Genomic DNA, 19,332 nt, shown 5'->3' on the forward strand with positions numbered 1-19,332 from the left:
AAAATTCTTTGTTATACAGAGGCCATTTTAGTGCATCCTCCAGTGCAGTGGAGAGAAGGGACTAAATTGAATATTAATCAAATTTTGGTTTTGGTAGGATGACCCATTCTCAGCACTGGACATCCACTTGAGTGACCACCTTATGCAAGATGGAATCCTGAAACTGCTGCAAGAGGAGAAACGGACTGTGGTGCTGGTCACTCATAAGCTACAGTACCTGCCCCACGCAGACTGGGTGAGACAGCCTCCATTTTTTATTTCTTTTTCTGTTTTTTGTAAATGGTGTTTGCAAGAATCTGATGATTAAATCCCCCTCTATTGAAAACATTGTAAAACACATTTTTACATAGAGTTTTCATAGCATATTGATGGTACAGGGACCTAGCTCAAAATGATTAGAATTTATGGTGCAACATTGTCTTTGTTAAACATGCACCTTAGAAACTTCTAGCACTAATTACTGTAGGGTTATATAGTTATATTAAGATTCTAAATCATTTATGTGTAATGTAAAATCCCAGAAATGCTGAATGAGTACAAATAGAGAGGCAGCCAATGTAGACCAATGGGGTAATTTGTAGGGAGAAAAGACAGGTTGGGGAAACATATGAAAACTTATAAGAGAAGTATCTTGAAATAAGGTACTATTGTTTTTGGCTCAAGTCTGAGTCCATTTAAATAGAGCTCTCAAACAAAAAACTTTTTTACCTTCTTGCCATTATATACTTCTATGAATTTTGAGAAGAAATATTTGGATAATAGCATTGCAGTGTCACCAACTGGAGAAAAGGTTTGCAACTTAGAATGTTTTGCCACAGAAACTATTTGAAGCAGAAATTGTTGCATCTTCTTTAAAGTGGATAAATATTTAAAGCAAAGGAAAATACAAAGCTATGTGGAGACTGCAATGGGATTAGTTTTGGATTGATCTAGCAAATAGCTGGCACAGCAATGATGGGGCCAAATGACCTCCTCTATGGTCCAACAGATTCATCTGTGCTATTTTTAAATTTGGAATACTGAGACTAGGTGACCACTCAGACTGGCTCGGCCGCCTGCCGACCAGAGGCAGGTGGCCAATTAAGTTAATTAATATGCCTATTGATGGCCATTTTATGACCCCACTGGGATTTTACCAGTCTCAGAACGGCCCCCTGCCACATAGTGAGTCCATCAGCTATATCGAGGCGGCTTCCAAGCAGCTTCCTGGAGGGGGCCTTCCGTTCCAGAGGCTCCATGGCCCATGGAGGGGCCCACCGGCCACATTGGTCACCCCCACGGCCCAACGCCACCACTGGTGCATTCACTCCTCCAATCACCGGGCCCTGCCTGCCTTCTTGCCCAGCCCTGGCATATAAAAAAAAAAGTTTCCACATACTAGCAAAGGCTCCTCAATATGGAGACGTCCTCTCTTTCCCCTTGCAGCCTCAGCAGCAGCCACCTCTATCAGTGGCATTGCAAAGGATGCAGAACTGCTGGCCCTCTGATTGAGTCAGCAGCTTGGAGAGCTATGCCGCCTTCCGTCATTGGTGAAAATCGTTGATTGCCCACGCAATCTCAGGAACCACTTTTGGTCCCAACATCAGGACCCACAGTGTGCTTGTAAAATTCTGGGTGTTGCTTCAGCAATTCATCCAAATTCATCCAAATTACAATAAACTATCTAATTTTGAAAGGTTAGCTTTGCAAGTATTTTTTTAATGTGCAAAATAATAGCAGCTTAGGACCCTGTCATCTTTGCTTCTGGATCAGGATGCCTGTGTCATTCATTATTTATGATGTTTAGGAGGTCATGTAATATTTTTCATATACAGTATAATGCTCAATAACATTTACCATTTCACGATTTCTATGTTGTATGTTTTCTTCAATGTGCTTTTTATTTCCATAGATTATAGCGATGAAGGATGGTACAATTCAAAGAGAGGGAACTCTTAAGGATATCCAGAATTCTGATCCTGAACTCTTTGAACTTTGGAAAACACTAATGAACAGGCAGGATCAGGAACTAGAAAAGGTTCTTCAATCTTCTCAGACACAAAGATTTACTTATGTTATCATATTAAAACAAGTTTGGGCTATTTTGGTTACTGACCTGATTTTAAACTTTTATGTAAGTGGCAAGAGGAAAGAAAGTAACAAACACTACGATGTAATATAAAGAAAAATGCTTCATTTAGTTACAAGCTAAAATAGAACTGTACTTTATCAGTGGTGATCCAATGTACAACATGTTTTCCAACACAAAGTGCTGGAAGTCCAGTACGGTATAGCACTGAACTGTCATTCTAGGGGTTGGTTTTGAATCTCAGTCTTGGCTATTATTTGAAATAATGCTTTGTCCTTTGTTCTCTCACATTGAGTGTTAAAAATGCAAAATTGTTATTTTGTTCAACAGGAAACTGTAGCTGAAAGCAAGACTGCTTTAGAACGGAAGAACCTGCGGAGAGCAATGTACTCCCGGGAGGCCCTCCTCAAAACGTTGCAAGAGGCTGAAGATGAAGGTATTCATCTAATTTGTAACAATTAAACAGTGTGTAGAATTCTACATAAAATTGGATTCATGCTGGTGTCCTGTGTAACACAACTGCCTTACATATAAATATAAGTGAAGCAATATGGAGACACCATCCTCTATGACCCAAACATCTGCAAATAGAAAAGCACTGAAATGAGGAACTTTTGACCTCAGATCTGGGTTTGCATCCACTGAGACTGTTAAGTGAAGTGCATTTGGGCAGTCTCAACCTGGTACCTAATGGTCATAGCCCAGCATTAAGAATTGCCTGTAACTCTGTGCTGATTTTAAATTAGTCCCTCCCAGAGAAAGATCACAAATATGGCCGTTGTAGGAAATGAAAATGTCACACTGGTGCTCTTAGTGGGAATGTTTTTGGAAGAGAACAAAAGAATGTATGTTGCATCGAACATGTGCTCTATCTCACTTGAAAGTTCTTTGTTCTAATGCTGACTACTGAAGTGGAAAAGTATTCCATTCCCCAGGACAGACATCCTTATTTTAATGAACACAAAAGTACACCTAAATGTAGGCCCATGCTAGAACAGTTAGTTAGGCTGAATTGTCCTACCTCTTAAGTGGAAGATACATGTATGAATCTAAAGGTAGAAAAGGAAGACTATAGTGGCTTGTTGCAAGAGGCCACACAGTGCAAAAACACCAATGGTAAATGATTTTTTTTTTATTTATTTAGAGATACAGCACTGAAACAGGCCCTTCAGCCCACCGAGTCTGTGCCGACCATCAACTATCCATTTATACTAATCCTACACTAATCCCATATTTCTACCACATTCCCACCTGTCCCTATATTCCCCTACCACCTACCTATACTCGGGGCAATTTATAATGGCCAATTTACTTATCAACCTGCAAGTCTTTGGTGGTGGGAGGAAACCAGAGCACCCGGAGAAAACCCACGCAGACACAGGGAGAACTTGCAAACTCCACACAGGCAGTACCCAGAATTGAACCCGGGTCGCTGGAGCTGTGAGGCTGCGGTGCTAACCACTGCGCCATTGTGCTGCCCTAATTTGCCATCATTTTCTGGTGGATTACAAATAATCAATAAAATATTTTTTAGAACTGTCCCCAACTGCAAAATAGCCAAATTTAAAAATGCAACCGAATAATTTTCTTGCTGTATAACTGAGATTCACATAAGTTGGGCTCCATCATTTTCTTCACTGCAGATCAACATTATACACATCAAATTGAGTTCACAGCAACAGACATTTTACCCAATCAAACATATATTATTTTCTGAATAAGATTTCCTTTAATGGCTAATGATTTTATCATCAAGTTTGCATGAAAGCAAATATCTTCTCGAGCTGTTCTCTCTGAAGGCAGGAAATCAGAGGATCTAAATAGATCACACAACATAGAATGAGCAAATTTAGTAATTGCATCAGAGAATGGAGAATACTTTCTACTATCTGGCCACATAAAAATAATTTAGAAATGACACAATACCCCTAAATATGATAATTGAAAAATTATAATACAAAACTACTAAAACTTCATCATTTTTTTATTGAGAAAACTAAGGGCCAAGGCTAAGGTCCAGCATCACAGATGCCAATTCGATTCACTCCACATGATATCAAGAAACACCTGAAGACACTGGATACAGCAAAGGTCATGGGCCCTGACAACATTCCGGCAATAGTACTGAAGATATTTGCTCCAGAAATAGCCGCACCCCTAGCCAAGCTGTTCCAGTACAGCTATAACATAGGCATCTACCCAACAATGTAGAAAATTGCCCAGGTATGTCCTATCCACATAATGCAGGACAAATCCAATCCAACCAATTACCAGCCCCATCAGCCTCCTCTTGAACATCAGCAAAGTGATGGAAGGTGTCATTGACAGTGCTATCAAGTGGCACTTACACAGCAATAACCTGCTCACTGATGCTCAGTTTGAGTTCCGCCACGACCACTTGACACCTGACCTCATTGCAGCTGTGGTCCAAACATGGACAAAAGAGTTGAACTCGAGAGGGGAGGTGAGAGTTACTGCCCTTTGCCACCAAGGCAGCATTTGACTGAGTGTGGCATCAAGGAGCCCTTGCAAAATTGAAGTCAATGCGAATCAGGGTGAAAACTCTCCACTGGTTGGAGTCATACCTAGCAGAAAGGAAGACGGTTCTAGTTGTTGGAGGCCAACCATCTCAGTTTCAGGACATCGCTGCAGGAGTTCCTCAGGGCAGTCTCCTAGGTCCAACCATCATCAGCTGCTTCATCAATGACCTTCACTCCATTATAAGATCAGAAGTGGGGATGTTCGCTGATGATTGCACAATGTTCAGCACCATTCTTGTCACAACAGAGACTGAAGCAGTCTGTGTCCATATGAAGCAAGACCTGGACAACATTTAGGCATGGGCTGATAAGTGCTAAGTAACATTTATGTCACTCAAGAACCAGGCAATTACCTTCTCCAACAAGAGAGAATCTACCATCTCCCCTTGACATTCAATAGAATCAACCATCGTTGAATCCCCCACTATCAACATCCTGGGGGTTACCATTGACCAGAAACTGAACTGGACCAGCCATATAAATACTGTGGATACCAAGAGCACGTCAGAGACTGGGAATTCTGAGACGAGTAACTCACTTCCTGACTCCCCAAAGCCTGTCCACCATCTACAAGTCAGGAGTGTGATGGAATACAATCTACTTGCCTGGATGACTGCAGATCCAACAACACTCAAGAAGCTCAACACCATCCAGGACAAAGCAGTCCACTTGATCGGTATCCCATCTGCCACCTTCAACATTCACGACCTCCACCACTGACGCAGAGTTGCAGCAGTGTACCATCTACAAGATGCACCGCAGCAACTCAACAAGGGACCTTTAACAGCACCTTCCAAACCTGCGACCTCTACCACCGAGAAGAGCAAGGGCAGCAGAAGCATGGGAACACCAACACCTGCAAGTCCCCTCCAAGTCACACACCATCCTGACTTGAAACTATATTGCCATTCCTTCACTATCCCTGGATCAAAATACTGGAACTCCTTTCCTACCAGCACTGTGGGAGTACCTGCACCAGATGGACTGCAGCATTTCAAGAAGGTGGCTCACCACAACCTTCTCAAGGGCAATTAGGATTGGGCAACAAACACTGGCCTTGCCAGTGATGCCCACATCCCATGAAATAATTTTTTTAAAAATAGAAAAGAATAGGGGAGAGCAGATAAATGAAGGAACAATAGTCAGCTGACACAAGGTTTGGGTTTTAAAAGCCTGAAGTTTGTAGACAAACATGAAAATGAAAGGGCTGGTAAGGAGTTCTAAGGCCCTAGGAAAGAATGAGAGAGTAGGAGATGATGTGATAAATTTTGATTTAACGCAGTGAGGATGTGGGGAATATGACAAACATGTGACAGGAAGAAACAGAGAGGAAAGTTCAGAGGAGCAACTGTGTTTATGCGTTTGTTTCAGGGAAAAATATTTGGAACCCTTGCATACAATTGGCTTTTAGGTTACAGGCATTGCAGTAAATGTAAAGGAAAAAATAATATATTAGCCTGCTGTTCTTATGACCTCTTTTATATATTTCTTACAGAAGATATTGCTGAAAGTGATGATGAGGATAACCTTTCTTCTGTCCTGCGCCAGAGAGCAAAGATGCCATGGCATGCTTGCGGAAAGTACCTGAGCTCTGCAGGTTGCCTTTTGCTGCCTCTGCTGATCTTCTCACAGCTCTTCAAGCACACAGTGATGGTAGCAATCGACTACTGGCTAGCAAAATGGACCTCGGATGCTATTCAAGTTAAGATTGAAGCAGAGAAAGGAAACTGTTCTCTGATCCAGGTAAAGACTGCAAGCTTTCATTCTGAACTTTTGAACCATTCCACTACTATGTATAGCACTCTTTACCAGACCTAATTTACAACCAAGAGTGTGAGAGACTCTGATATTCAACTGGCTTCAAATCTCTAATGGAAGAAACATTGCAATGTAATTAAGCCATGATTTGATTCTGCATCCCCAGATATACTGCAGTGTTGGACGCAATCATCTTGGCTTTCACACAGTATTCATATGACAGTTGCAATGTAACTAGCAGGTGAAGTCAGTGAACTGATACTGGATAGATTTTTTGCAAGTGATGTTGGATCATCTATGGGAGATACTTCCACATTTGTTGGATAGCCTGGGAACTTCTTAAGTTTCATTTATAAACTTCTCAATGTTAACAAAGAGCTGACTATCCTGCAAAATCTTTCCAATCATTAAAGATTTGGATATCAGTTAGTAGATCTCTGCATGTTTGCAAATACACATGCACAGAATGCAGCTTTTCTTAGCCAGTAAGCAATGCAAAGTTAACAATATAGCTCTAAATCTGCCAGTTTTGCATTACTGTTTGCAGATACAACCAGTGGTACGGCAGTATAATTTGATATTTAAATACTGTCAGGGATTTTTCAGTTGTGCTGTTACTACTTGTCCTAAAGAGCATAATCAGTAAGACCCTCTTTAACCAGAGGAAGTATTAAAATGGAAAAATATGTACCATTGTCTAAGATGAGAGAAGAAAGATATTCCAAAGAATATGAAAACAGAGAGAAAAAGAAATGAAACACTCAAGATAACAGCAAAGGCACAAAGGCTGAATGGCCTCCTTCTGGCTGCATGATTGTATGAAACCAAGGCTGGAAAATAACTTGTTCCTGTTAAATTGCCAAATGGGATTAACTGAAGGGCGAATTTTCACTTATTTGGCCAGGTGGTTGTGGATCATTTCCTTTTTCAAGTAACTCTGGCCAGTAGCTATAGCTTTAATGCAACGTAAGCTACAAGAGTGAGATAAAGGAGGGCTTTAGCAAGGGTTTTACTCAGAATGAACCTTCTTTATGACTTGTGGATGCAGGATCTATATCTGCTCCATATTAAAAACTAAGTTTACTTGTGCCAGCAGGATTATAAATTCTTCCCAATTTCAGAGCACTAACGCTTCTGCACTGACACCCCATCTGTGGTGATGATATATTTGATGATTGTGGAATATATATTTTTGGAGTAAATCCTGGCAACCAGTGTGTTCAGTCTATTTCACTCAGCCATAGATCCTTGAATCAACTTTAACACATCCTGAACCAAAGGCCTTTGGTCTAATGCCTATTTAGGTAGACTCACAGGAAGCAAATAATAATATACAATTCATTTCATAGATTGGAATGTTGCATCTATTTCTCACTGCTCTCAACATAATCTTGATATAAAACTAAGTACATGAGCAATTACTTTTGTCTCTGATGGGGTACCTGCCCAATGATTCCTAGAATATAGATTAAAAATAATCCTGCTATAGAGTATTGTCAAGTACAATATACAATCTAATGACATGGGTACGTACAGCTGTAGCTGCTGGCCTAAGTGTCTGATGTCATTGTGATTATCTTAAAACAGCAGAGTAAAGGGATCACTTTGTCCAGGCTGCCCTGAAAAAAAACTTTTATGTACAACAAAAACAGAAAGTGCTGGAAAGCAGGTCTAGCAGCATCTGTGGAGAGCGAAACAGAGTTAACATTTCAGGTCTGTGACCTTTCATCAGAACTGGCAAAGGTTAGAAAAGAATTAGGTTTTGAGCACGTGAAGGGGGTTGGGGGGGTGGGGTGGTGTTATGGTGGGGAAGAGAACAAAAGGTGAGATGTGTGATAGGGCAGAGGGCAGGAGATATTAAATAACAATGCTGTCCTGGGACAAAGGCAAAGAACGTGTTAATGCTTGTGGTGAAAGACAAAGCATTAGTCCAGAGAGAGTGTTAATGGCAGAATAATGAGCAACTTTGTCCATGTGAAAAACAGGCACATGGTTAAAAATTAAAATAAAATAAAATATTAAAAAAAATATATAAAATGGCCAGTCATGGTCTGGAATTGTTGAACTCAACGCAAAGCTGTAGACTGCCTAATCGAAATATCAGGTGCTGCTCCTCGAGCTTGCGTTAATGTTCACTGGAAAACTGCAGCAGGCCAAGGACAGAAATGTGGGCAGGACAGCAGGGCAGTGTGTTGAAATGGTCAGCAACCGGAAACTCGGGTCATGCTTTCGGATATATTTTTTCTGCAAAGTGGTCACCCAATCTGCGTTTGGTCTCCCCAATGTAGAGGTGACCGCATTATGAGCAGCAAATACAGTATACTAAATTTAAGGAAGTACAAATAAATCGCTACTTCACCTGGAAGGAGTGTTTGGGGCCTTGGATTGTGAGGAGAGAGGAGATAAAAGGGTAGGTATTACACCTCCTGCGATTGCATGGCAAGATACCGTGGGAAGGGGACAAGGTGTCGGGGGGTGATGGAGAAGTGGACCAGGGTGTTGTGGAGGGAACAGTACCTTCGGAATGCTGACAGGGGAGAGGAAGGGAACATGTGTTTGGTGGTGGCATCATGCTGGAGGTGAGGAATAGGCAGAGGATGATCCTTTGGATGTGAAGGCTGGTGGGGTGGAAAATGAGGACAAAGGGAACCCTGTCGCTGTTCTGGGAGAGAGGGGAAGGGGTGAGGACAAAAGTGTGGAAAATAGGTCTCCGTTCTCTCGGGTCTAACCCTAGCCTTGTGATCAAACCTGCTGACAAGTGTGGTGCTGTTATTGTCTGGTCTATTGAGCTCTACCTTGCAGAGGCTGAGCGCCAACTCTCAGAAACTTCTTCCTACCTCCCCCAGACCATGATCCCCACCCCTGAACATCAAACCACTGTCTCCAGGACTGTCACTGACCTCGTCTCCTCCAAAGATCTTCCCTCTACAGCTTCCAACCTCATAGTCCTGCAACTCCGGACAGCCACTTCTACCTCCTTCCCAAAATCCACAAACAGGACTGTCCTGGTAAACGTATCCTTTCAGCCTGTTCCTGCCCCACTGAACTTATTTCTTCCTATCTTGGATCTATCTTTTCTCCCTGGTCCAGTCTCTTCCCACCTACATCCATGACTGTTCGAACGTCCTGCATTATTTCGACAATTTCCAGCTTCCTGGCCTTAACCACCTACTCTCTACACCTCCATCCCCACCAGGACAGTCTGAGGGTCTCTGCTTCTTCCTTGAACAGAGGCCCAACCTGTCCCTATCCAACACCATTCTCCTCCGCATGGCTGAACTTGTTCTTACTTTGAACAACTTCTCCTTTAACTCCACTCACTTCCTTCATCTAAAAGGTGTTGCTTTGGGTACCCACATGGATCCTAATTATGCTTGTCTTTTTGTGGCATATGTCTAACATCCCTTGTTCCAATCCTATTCAGGCCCCTTCCCTCACCTCTTTTTCCAGTACATTGATGACTGTATCGGTGCAACTTCCTGCTCTCGCCCCAAACTGGAAAATGTAATCAACTTTGCTTCCAATTTCCATCCTTCTCTCATGTTTACATGGTCCATCTCCGACACTCCCTTCCCTTCCTCAATTTCTCTGTCTCCATCTCTGGGAATAGGCTGTCTACTAGTATTCATTTTAAGCCCACCAATTCTCATGGCTACCTCGACTAAACTTCCTCATACCCTGTTTCCTGTAAGGACTCCATCCCATTCTCCCAGTTTCTCCGTCTCCCCCGCATCTGTTTTGACAATACAACCTTCCACAATCGCTCCTCTGATATGTCTTCCTTTTTCCTCAACCGAGGGCTCCACCCCCCCCACCCCCACTCACTGTAGTTGACAGGGCCCTCAACCATGTCTGACCTATTTCCCGCACTTCTGCTCTCACCCCTTCCCGTCCCTCCTAGAACAGCAAGAGGGTTCCCCTTGTCCTCACTTTCCACCCCAGCAGCCTCCACATCCAAAGGATCATCCTCCACCATTTCCGCCACCTCCAGCATGATGCCACCACCAAAAACCTCTTCCCCCTCCCCTCCCCTGTTGGCATTCCAAAGGGATTGTTCCCTCCATTACACCCTGGTCCACTCCTCCATCACTCCCCGACACCTCGACCCCTCCCACAGCACCTTCCCATGCAATCGCAGGAGGTGTAATACCTGCCCTTTTATCTCCTCTCTCCTCATAATCCCAGGCCCTAAACACTCCTTCCAGGTGAAACAACGATTTACTTGTACTTACGTCAATTTAGTATACTATATTCGCTGCTCACACTGCGGTCTCCTCTAGATTAGGGAGACCAAATGCAAACTGGGTGACCGCTTTGTGGAACGCCTCTGCTCAGTCTGAAAATATGACCCCGGCTTCCAGTTGCTTGCCAATTCAACACACTACCCTGCTGTCCTGCCCACATTTCTGTCCTTGGGCTGCTGCAGTGTTCCAGTGAGCATCAACGCAAGCTCGAGGAGCAGCACCTGATATTTCAATTAGGCAATCTATGGCCTTGCAGACTGAACATTGCATTCAGTAACTTCAGAGAATGGTTTTGCCAGGCGGCTTCTCTCGGTCCTTGGCCGCATGACTAGCCGTGCGTAAAATCTGTGTGGAGGTGGGCGAAGGCCCTTAAATGGCCGTTAAGTGGCCACTTAGGGCCTTGATTGGCCTATGGCAGGCAGGCCGTTTTACGCCCCCGCCGCCCTATGTAAAGTGGCAGCGGCAGCGGGTCGGGAAGCCTCCCGCGCCATCGTATGCCACTCCCTCCGCCACCATCCCACTCTTTGGGGTGGCGTAAAACTCAGCCCATAGAGAACAAAAGCAAGGAAGTTATGATGAACCTTTATAAACATGGGTTCAGCCTCAACTGGAGTATGTATCCAATTCTGGGCACCATACTTTAGGAAGGATGTGAAGGCTTTAGAGAGGGTACAGAAAAGGTTTATAAGAATGGCTTCAGAGATGAAGGACTTCAGGATAGATTGGAGAGGTTAGGGTTGTTCTCCTTAGCAAACAGAAGGTTGGGAGGAGATTTGAAGGAGGCATTCGAAAATCATGAGGGGTCTGAACAGAGTAGATAGGGAGAAACTGTTCCCGTTGGCAGAAGAACCAAGAAGCAGAGGACACCGCTTTACGGTGATTGACAAAAGAAGAAACAGCGACATGAGAAAGAACATTTGTATGCAGCAACTGGTTGGGATCTGGAATGCATGTTTCAGAGTATGGTGGAGGTGGAGGCAGATGCAATCATGACTTTCAAAAGGCAATTGAATAAGCACCTGAAGAGAAATAATTTGCAAGGCTACGGGGGAATGGGACTAGCAGAGCTGCTCTTGCAGAGGGCTGGTACCGGCACAATGGGCCAAATGGCCTCTTTCTGTGCTTTAGCCATTCTATGATTCTAGGAAGCCTCTGGCTCGATTTCCCGAGTAAAGTTATAACAAATAGTTCAAGTCCATCCCACTAACCAACTTTAAGAGCTTGTCAGGTGACTTTTTTTCTGTTTGATTTTTCTGCTTTTCAATGTCAGTGCTGGGAGTGGAAAATGTTTTTACTACTTACCCCCGATTCAGCATTGACTAGTCAATTTGATGCAGAGTGAAAACGTTTCTGCTCTGTCCTAACAATAAGCCTAAATTCTAACTTCAGTAGAAAAACCCCTCTCCTCTGGCTGAATTAGTGTGATTATGTGTACTACTTACACAATAATTGTAGCCTGTGGCAACTCCACGGAGGGATTTTTATCCTGGCAGCAGGGGTCTCGACGTCTGGCGAAACTGACGCTGAGATCCCCACATCGCTTCTTTTGTGGAAGGGCGCCGAATTTGGTGCCAATCAGGCAGTTAACTGAACAGTGGCGGGCCTTCCACGCCAGAAGTCCTGCCCTTACAGAGCTGCCGGCCAATCAGAGGCTGGCAGCTGCAGCACCGAAGCACAGATGATGGCTGCTGGTGCAGGTGTTCCAGCCGGAAGCCCAGGAACATCGCTGAAATCAGGCCTCAGGTAGGTCAGGGCAGGAGGAGTTTTGCGGGGTGGGGGTCGTGGAGGTAGGGGATTCAGCAGCAAGGGTAGGGGAGTAGCCCTCAGTGGGCCCCTTTCTTCCTGATGCCATGTCCCTCAAGGGATCCCCTACCCCTCCCCCCCACCCCCCCACACCTACCCTGGAGCCGGCAAATAGCCCATGCAGTTTTTCATGCTGTGTTTCCATGTGGTGACAGAGCCGCCTGCCCCATAGCTAATTGTGGCTGCGTCAGAAAGAGGCCCTTAATTCGGTATTAATTGCCCCGTTAAAGGCCTCAATTGGCATCGAGGCAGGAAGGCCATTCAGAGGCCTTCCCATCCAAGACTAAATTTCGTCAGAGGTGGGAGGGTGGTGGGAACCCCACCGTGGGGGAGAGTGTAAAATTCCCATCCACCCCTCCACCACATTCTAGTTTATTCAAATGGTTAAACACAGGGATCGGGGAATAGCTAGACAAATATGGATGATTTGTAAAATACATCTACTAAAAACTAAAAATGCAACATTGATCTGTGAAATAGCATTCATTATTGACCATGTTTACATTTATAATTGAACCCCTTTCAAAGGTTGAAGTGGACTGTGCTTGACTACATCCATTGCACATTCTGACATTCACTGCCTTTTTTATCTGTCTATATGAAATATAGATTTTAAAGTGACAATTACAAAATTACCTGCCTATTGCCTTTCTCTTAGTATACTGTTTCATTAAAATCCAGCCGCTTAAGTCTATTGACTAGTGTATTAGTCCAAATGCAAAGATAAGTCATTCACTAACTGGGATCCAGAGCATAAAATTGCAGGTCATATTCAGGATCGTCAAAGACAATTCTTGCTTTTAAAAGCACAACAATAATGTTTATTCATTTTTGTTATGTATCAAAAGCTACAAGTGATTCATTAATCTAAAGTGACATTAAAGTGTTCAATGCCATTTATTGAAATAAAAGAGAACTTTAAGAATCTTTTGGAGAAATTATGCTACATGACTGAGCATCTCTGAATGGGACAAACAGTCTGACTGATATATAGTGATACATTTGCATCTTTACCAACCCTGATTGTAAAGCATTGTTGAAGCCAAGCATAAACAGGAATATCAGGCGGGGAGGATTGCAGCCTGGAATGGAGCTTTTCAAATTTTCCTTCCATTAATTTAAATGTGAAGAAAATTTGGAGGTCTTTGTTACAGGTATGCTCTTTACAGGGCTCTGTGAGTATTACATATAAAAGCCATGAAATTCACTTTAAGGAAACAAACTTACTTATTTTTTTTCTGGTGGGCAGCATTGCATCCTTGCACATTGGTTTTATTTTATATTTGCTGGTCCAGGACTGTCGCTTCAATCATTCCTCCTACACCATAGTGTTCAGCATTCTCTGCTGTCTCGGAATTGTCCTCTGCTTGGTTACCTCTATTGCTGTGGAATGGACGGGTCTCAAAGTGACCAAGGAACTGCACAAGAGTTTGCTCAACAAGGTCATCCTGGCACCGATGAGGTATTGGACTACCTTTTTAAATTGTATTTCATTAATATTGGCTTAAAATTATAAGGACGTAATTTTAACCTAACCCACCTGCCAGGAAACTGGCATGACTCAGATTAGTAGCCCATTTTACACGCTGCCCAATTTCGCTTTCTATTAACTTCCATCATGCAGGTTGGGTTAAAATTACTCCATTGGTTTTACAAAAAAGCTCCTGACATTTTCGTGACCTTATTACTGCAATTGCTAGTGTTTATTTCGATCAAAGTGAGAGAACTGAAATGCAAAAAAAAAAAATGGGTAGCTCAAAGAACCTGGAATTTTCTGGATCTGCCAACAGTCTCATGGTTAACTGCTTTAATGCTGGTCATTGAGAATTCCTAGCAGACAGATAAATTAAAGTAATCTTATAATTTCTTATCAGAATTTCAGATTTTGAAAAATAAATTGGCCAGTGCATAGCTGGTTAAATGTCATAATTTCCAAAAATTGCAATGACACCCCTAATCATGAATGAAATCAACAAAACTGATCCAAGCAAGTAATTTGCTAAAGTGTAGGCTTCTTGTACTTGGGACCAGAAGTATAAAAAATAGGAAGTTAGAAAGTTAAAAGTGACGAGTGAATATTTCACTCTACGTCAATAGAGTTGTGGATAGCTGTTTAACATCATATAATTTAAATATTATCAAGACCTAACTGCTGACTCAATTACACTGGTGATCAATCCTTAGCGATCACTGCAAATAAATGCAAAGTGAGTGTTGTAGCAGAACTCAATCTCATGGGCAATCCAAGGGAATGAAGTTAAGCACCACAAAATACAAAGTAAACCACCACCTCTAAAAGATCTGTGCAAATTCCTTATTGGTGCCTGTTTTCCTTCAGGTTCTTTGAAACCACCCCTCTTGGGAACATCCTGAATCGATTTTCTGCAGACACTAATATCATTGACCAGGTAAGATACTTCTCTGGTTTTCTAGGAGTCACCTGTTGTGGCAATTTTCTGGAGTTATGCCAGAGCTGTCATGAAACTCCAACAGGTATGGGTGAAAAATCAGGCAGTTAACACCTAGTAATAGTATAAACTATTTAGGAATTGATGTAAAGATGTATATTGGAAGTTCTGCAAAGATTCAGACTGTGGAATGGCGAGAGTAATGGTGTAGCCTTTCTTTTGCATTCAAAGGAAGCTTTCTCTCCTGGATTCTTCTGATTTAAAAATCAACTTCCACACTGAAGCTCTTTGAAAGGTGGCCTCTGTGCATTGACCAGCAACTTAATTATAAATTATAATGTGCAGGTCTTTCATCTGTCATTTGGTTCAACTCCATGTTTCCAAACTGTTAAAAAAAACATACTGCACAGTATTACTGGTGACACTGTTGAGATGTCAAAGCATCAAAGTGTTTCTCAGATTTGATTGGAATTCTCCAAAAATTTTTTTGGGTTCAGGTGCTGTGTCTTTGGCATGGTCCCTCATGGCAGATTGGTACAAAAGGTGAAGTCACACGGGATCAGAGGTGAGCTGGCAAGATGGATACAGAACTGGCTCTGTCATAGAAGACAGAGAGTAGCAGTGGAAGGGTGCTTTTCTGAATGGAGGGATGTGACTAGTGGTGTTCCGCAGGGATCAGTGCTGGGACCTTTGCTCTTTGTAGTATATATAAATGATTTGGAGGAAAATGTAGCTGGTCTGATTAGTAAGTTTGCGGACGACACAAAGGTTGGTGGAGTTGCGGATAATGATGAGGATTGTCAGAGGATACAGCAGGATATAGATCAGTTGGAGGCTTGGGCGGAGAAATGGCAGATGGAGTTTAATCCGGACAAATGTGAGGTAATGCATTTTGGAAGGTCTAATGCAGGTGGGAAGTATACAGTAAATGGCAGAACCCTTAGGAGTATTGACAGGCAGAGAGAGCTGGGCGTACAGGTCCACAGGTCACTGAAATTGGCAACACAGGTGGATAAGGTAGTCCAGAAGGCATACGGCATGCTTGCCTTCATCGGTCGGGGCATAGAATATAGAAATTGCCAAGTCATGCTGCAGCTGTACAGAACTTTAGTTAGGCCACACTTAGAATATTGCTAAGTCTATAGCTTTCAGAAATAGTAAAGTAAGCTGGTATTTCAAAGAACAAAGAACAGTACAGCACAGGAACAGGCCATTCGGCCCTTCAAGCCTGCGCCGATCTTGATGCCTGCAGAAACTAAAAACTTCTTCACTTCCGGGTCCTTATCCCTCTATTCCCATCCTATTCATGTATTTGTCAAGATGCCTCTTAAACATCGCTATCGTACCTGCTTCCACCACCTCCCCCGGCAGCAAGTTCCAGGCACTCACCACCCTCTGTGTAAAGAAATTGCCTCGCACATCCCCTCTAAACTTTGCCCCTCGCACCTTAAACCTATGTCCCCTAGTAACTGACTCATCCACCCAGGGAAAAAGCTTCTGACTATCCACTCTGTCCATGCCACTCATAACTTTGTAAACCTCTATCATGTCACCCCTCCACCTCCGTCGTTCCAGTGAAAACAATCCGAGTTTATCCAACCTCTCCTCATAGCTAATGCCCTCCAAACTAGGCAACATCCTGGTAAACATCTTCTGTGCCCTCCCCAAAGCCTCCACGTCCTTCTGGTAGTGTGGCGACCAGAATTGCACGCAATATTCCAAGTGTGGCCTAACTAAGGTTCTGTACAGCTGCAGCATGACTTGCCAATTTTTATACTCTATGCCCCGACCGATGAAGGCAAGCATGCCGTATGCCTTCTTGACTACCTTATCCACCTGCGTTGCCACTTTCAGTGACCTGTGGACCTGTACGCCCAGATCTCTCTGCCTGTCAATACTCCAAAGGGTTCTGCCATTTACTGTATACTTCCCACCTGTATTAGATCTTCCAAAATGCATTACCTCACATTTGTCCAGATTAAACTCCATCTGCCATTCGTCCGCCTAAATCTCCAACCGATCTGTATCTTGCTGTATCCTCTGACAATCCTCATCACTATCCGCAACTCCACCAACCTTTGTGTCGTCCGCAAACTTACTAATCAGACGAGCTACATTTTCCTCCAAATCATTTATATATACTACAAACAGCAAAGGTCCCAGCACTGATCCCTGCAGAACACCACTAGTCACATCCCTCCATTCAGAAAAGCACCCTTCCACTGCTACCCTCTGTCTTCTATGACCGAGCCAGTTCTGTATCCATCTTGCTAGCTCACCTCTGATCCTGTGTGACTTCACCTTTTGTACCCGTCTGCCATGAGGGACCTTGTCAAAGGCTTTACTGAAGTCCATATAGACAACATCCACAGCCCTTCCTTCATCAATCATCTTCTTCACTTCCTCAAAAAACTCAATCAAGTTAGTGAGACACGACCTTCCCTTCACAAAACCATGCTGCCTCTCGCTAATAAGTTAATTAGTTTCCAAATGGGAGTAAATCCTGTCCCAAAGAATCCTCTCTAATAATTTCCCTACCACTGATGTAAGGCTCACCGGCCTATAATTTCCTGGATTATCCTTGCTACCCTTCTTAAACAAAGGAACAACATTGACTATTCTCCAGTCCTCTGGCACCTCACCTGTAGCCAATGAGGATACAAAGATCCTGGGAGATTGTCCTCAGAACCTGTACCTAGCGATGATGTTACGGAAATCTCTTTTTTAGGTGATTGCCCCTGAGATCTGGGTTCGACATTTATAAAGCCATAGTTACCCTTGTCTTTAGCTTCAACTGGAAAGGCAGCACTTCCCATTCTCCACTCCTCCGAGCCTCCATTCTAGGTCAATCCCTCAGTGCCAATTCCTCACTATCACTAATTTCCCTAGGTGTAAGTCTCTGAGCTGGTGCCTGGGAGAGAGGAAGCAAGTGCTTGCAATAACTTGAAGGAGTTTGGGGCAGAGATAGATGAGCTGGACTGAGTCAAGTGGAAGGGTGTCTGGGCTGGTATTCCTCCCCTTCATCATCATCTTCCATGACATGAAGGGTAATAAAGGCCCATGTCCTCCTTCTGTTCCTAAGAGGAATCATGAAATGTCCCCAGTAGTCTATCAATTTCAATCAACATCCTCTTTCTGTCCAGTTTTCAAAATATTTAGGCTTATAGTATCATCAAACGGTACAGCAAAAGGAGGCCATTCAGCTCATCGAATCTGCACCAGCTCTTTCAAAGATCAATCTAGTTAGTCCCACTGCCTCACTCTTTCCCCATATTCCTGCAATTTTTTTCTCCTTCAAGTATATATCCAATTCCCTTTTGAAGGTTACATTTAATCTGTATCCACCACCCTATCAGGCAGTGCATTCCTAATCCGTTTTTGTAAAAAGGAATTCCTCATATCCTCTAACCTTTTTGCCAATCACCTTTAAGTCTATGCCTCTGGTTATCGATCCTTCAGCAATTGGAAACAGTTTCTCTTTGATTACTTTATCTGAATTCTTCTTGATTTTAAACACCTCTATCAAATCTCCTCTTAATTTTCTCTGCTCTAAGGAGAGCAAGCCCAACTTCTCCAGTCTAGCCACACAGCTGTAATCCCTCATCGCTGGACTCATTTTAGTAAATCTCCTCTGCATCCTTTCCAAAATCTTCACATCCTTCCAAAAGGGTAATGCCCATAATTGGATACAATACTCCAGCTGGGGCCGAACTAGTGTTTAATATAGTTTTAGCATAACTTCCAAGCTTTTGTACTCTATACATCTATTTCTAAAGTACAGGATCCCATACGTTTTATTAGCTGTCTTGTTAACCATCAACGATCTGTATACAAATACGCCAGGTCTCTCTGTTTTTGCATCCCCTTTAAAATTGCACCATTTTGCTTGTACTGTCTCTCCTCATTCTTCCTGCCAAAATATGTCATCTCACACTTTTCTCCATTGAATTTCATCTGCCATGTGCCCACCCATTCCACCAGCCTATCTGTGTCCTCTTGAAGTCTTATTACTATCTTCCTCACTTTTTCAAGTTTTATGTTACCTGAAAATTCTGAAATTGTGCCCTGTACCCCAGGTCCAATTCATTAGTGTATTTCAAAAACAGCAATGGTCTGAGTACTGAACCCTGGGGAACACCTCTGTATAGTTCCCTCCTGTCCAAAACACAGCCATTCACCACAACTCTCTGTTTCTATCACTTAACTAATTTTGTATCCATGCTGCTACAGTCCCTTATATTCATTCCTTAGGTGTCGATTTTGCTAACAAGCTTAATATGTGGTACTTTATCAAATGCCTTTTAAAAATCCATATACACATCGACTGCACTGCCCTCATCCACTCTCTCTGTTACCTCATCAAAAAAACTCAATGATTTGTTAAAAAAAATGTTTAAATTATGCTGTCTCTCCTTTATTAGCTCATTTTTGTCCAAGTGCTGTTAATTTTCTCCCGATTTATTGTTTCTAAAATATTTTTGCTTAAATGTTGAGTACTGCTAACATCATGG

At 42.9% G+C, this 19,332-nt stretch overlaps 1 protein-coding gene across 1 annotated transcript in view; it reads left to right on the plus strand.

Annotated features, from left to right (window-relative positions):
* abcc8 (ATP-binding cassette, sub-family C (CFTR/MRP), member 8) overlaps positions 1-19,332 on the plus strand; it is a 333,471-nt gene that overhangs the window by 269,506 nt on the left and 44,633 nt on the right. The window contains exons 22-27 of the mRNA XM_068046867.1: positions 98-235; positions 1,892-2,017; positions 2,399-2,504; positions 6,104-6,351; positions 13,709-13,875; positions 14,752-14,821. Coding sequence (XP_067902968.1) covers positions 98-235; positions 1,892-2,017; positions 2,399-2,504; positions 6,104-6,351; positions 13,709-13,875; positions 14,752-14,821 — 855 coding nt within the window. The remainder of the gene's footprint in view (positions 1-97; positions 236-1,891; positions 2,018-2,398; positions 2,505-6,103; positions 6,352-13,708; positions 13,876-14,751; positions 14,822-19,332) is intronic.

The sequence above is a fragment of the Heterodontus francisci genome, chromosome 14 (assembly GCF_036365525.1).
Source record: "Heterodontus francisci isolate sHetFra1 chromosome 14, sHetFra1.hap1, whole genome shotgun sequence".
Classification (NCBI taxonomy): domain Eukaryota; kingdom Metazoa; phylum Chordata; class Chondrichthyes; order Heterodontiformes; family Heterodontidae; genus Heterodontus; species Heterodontus francisci.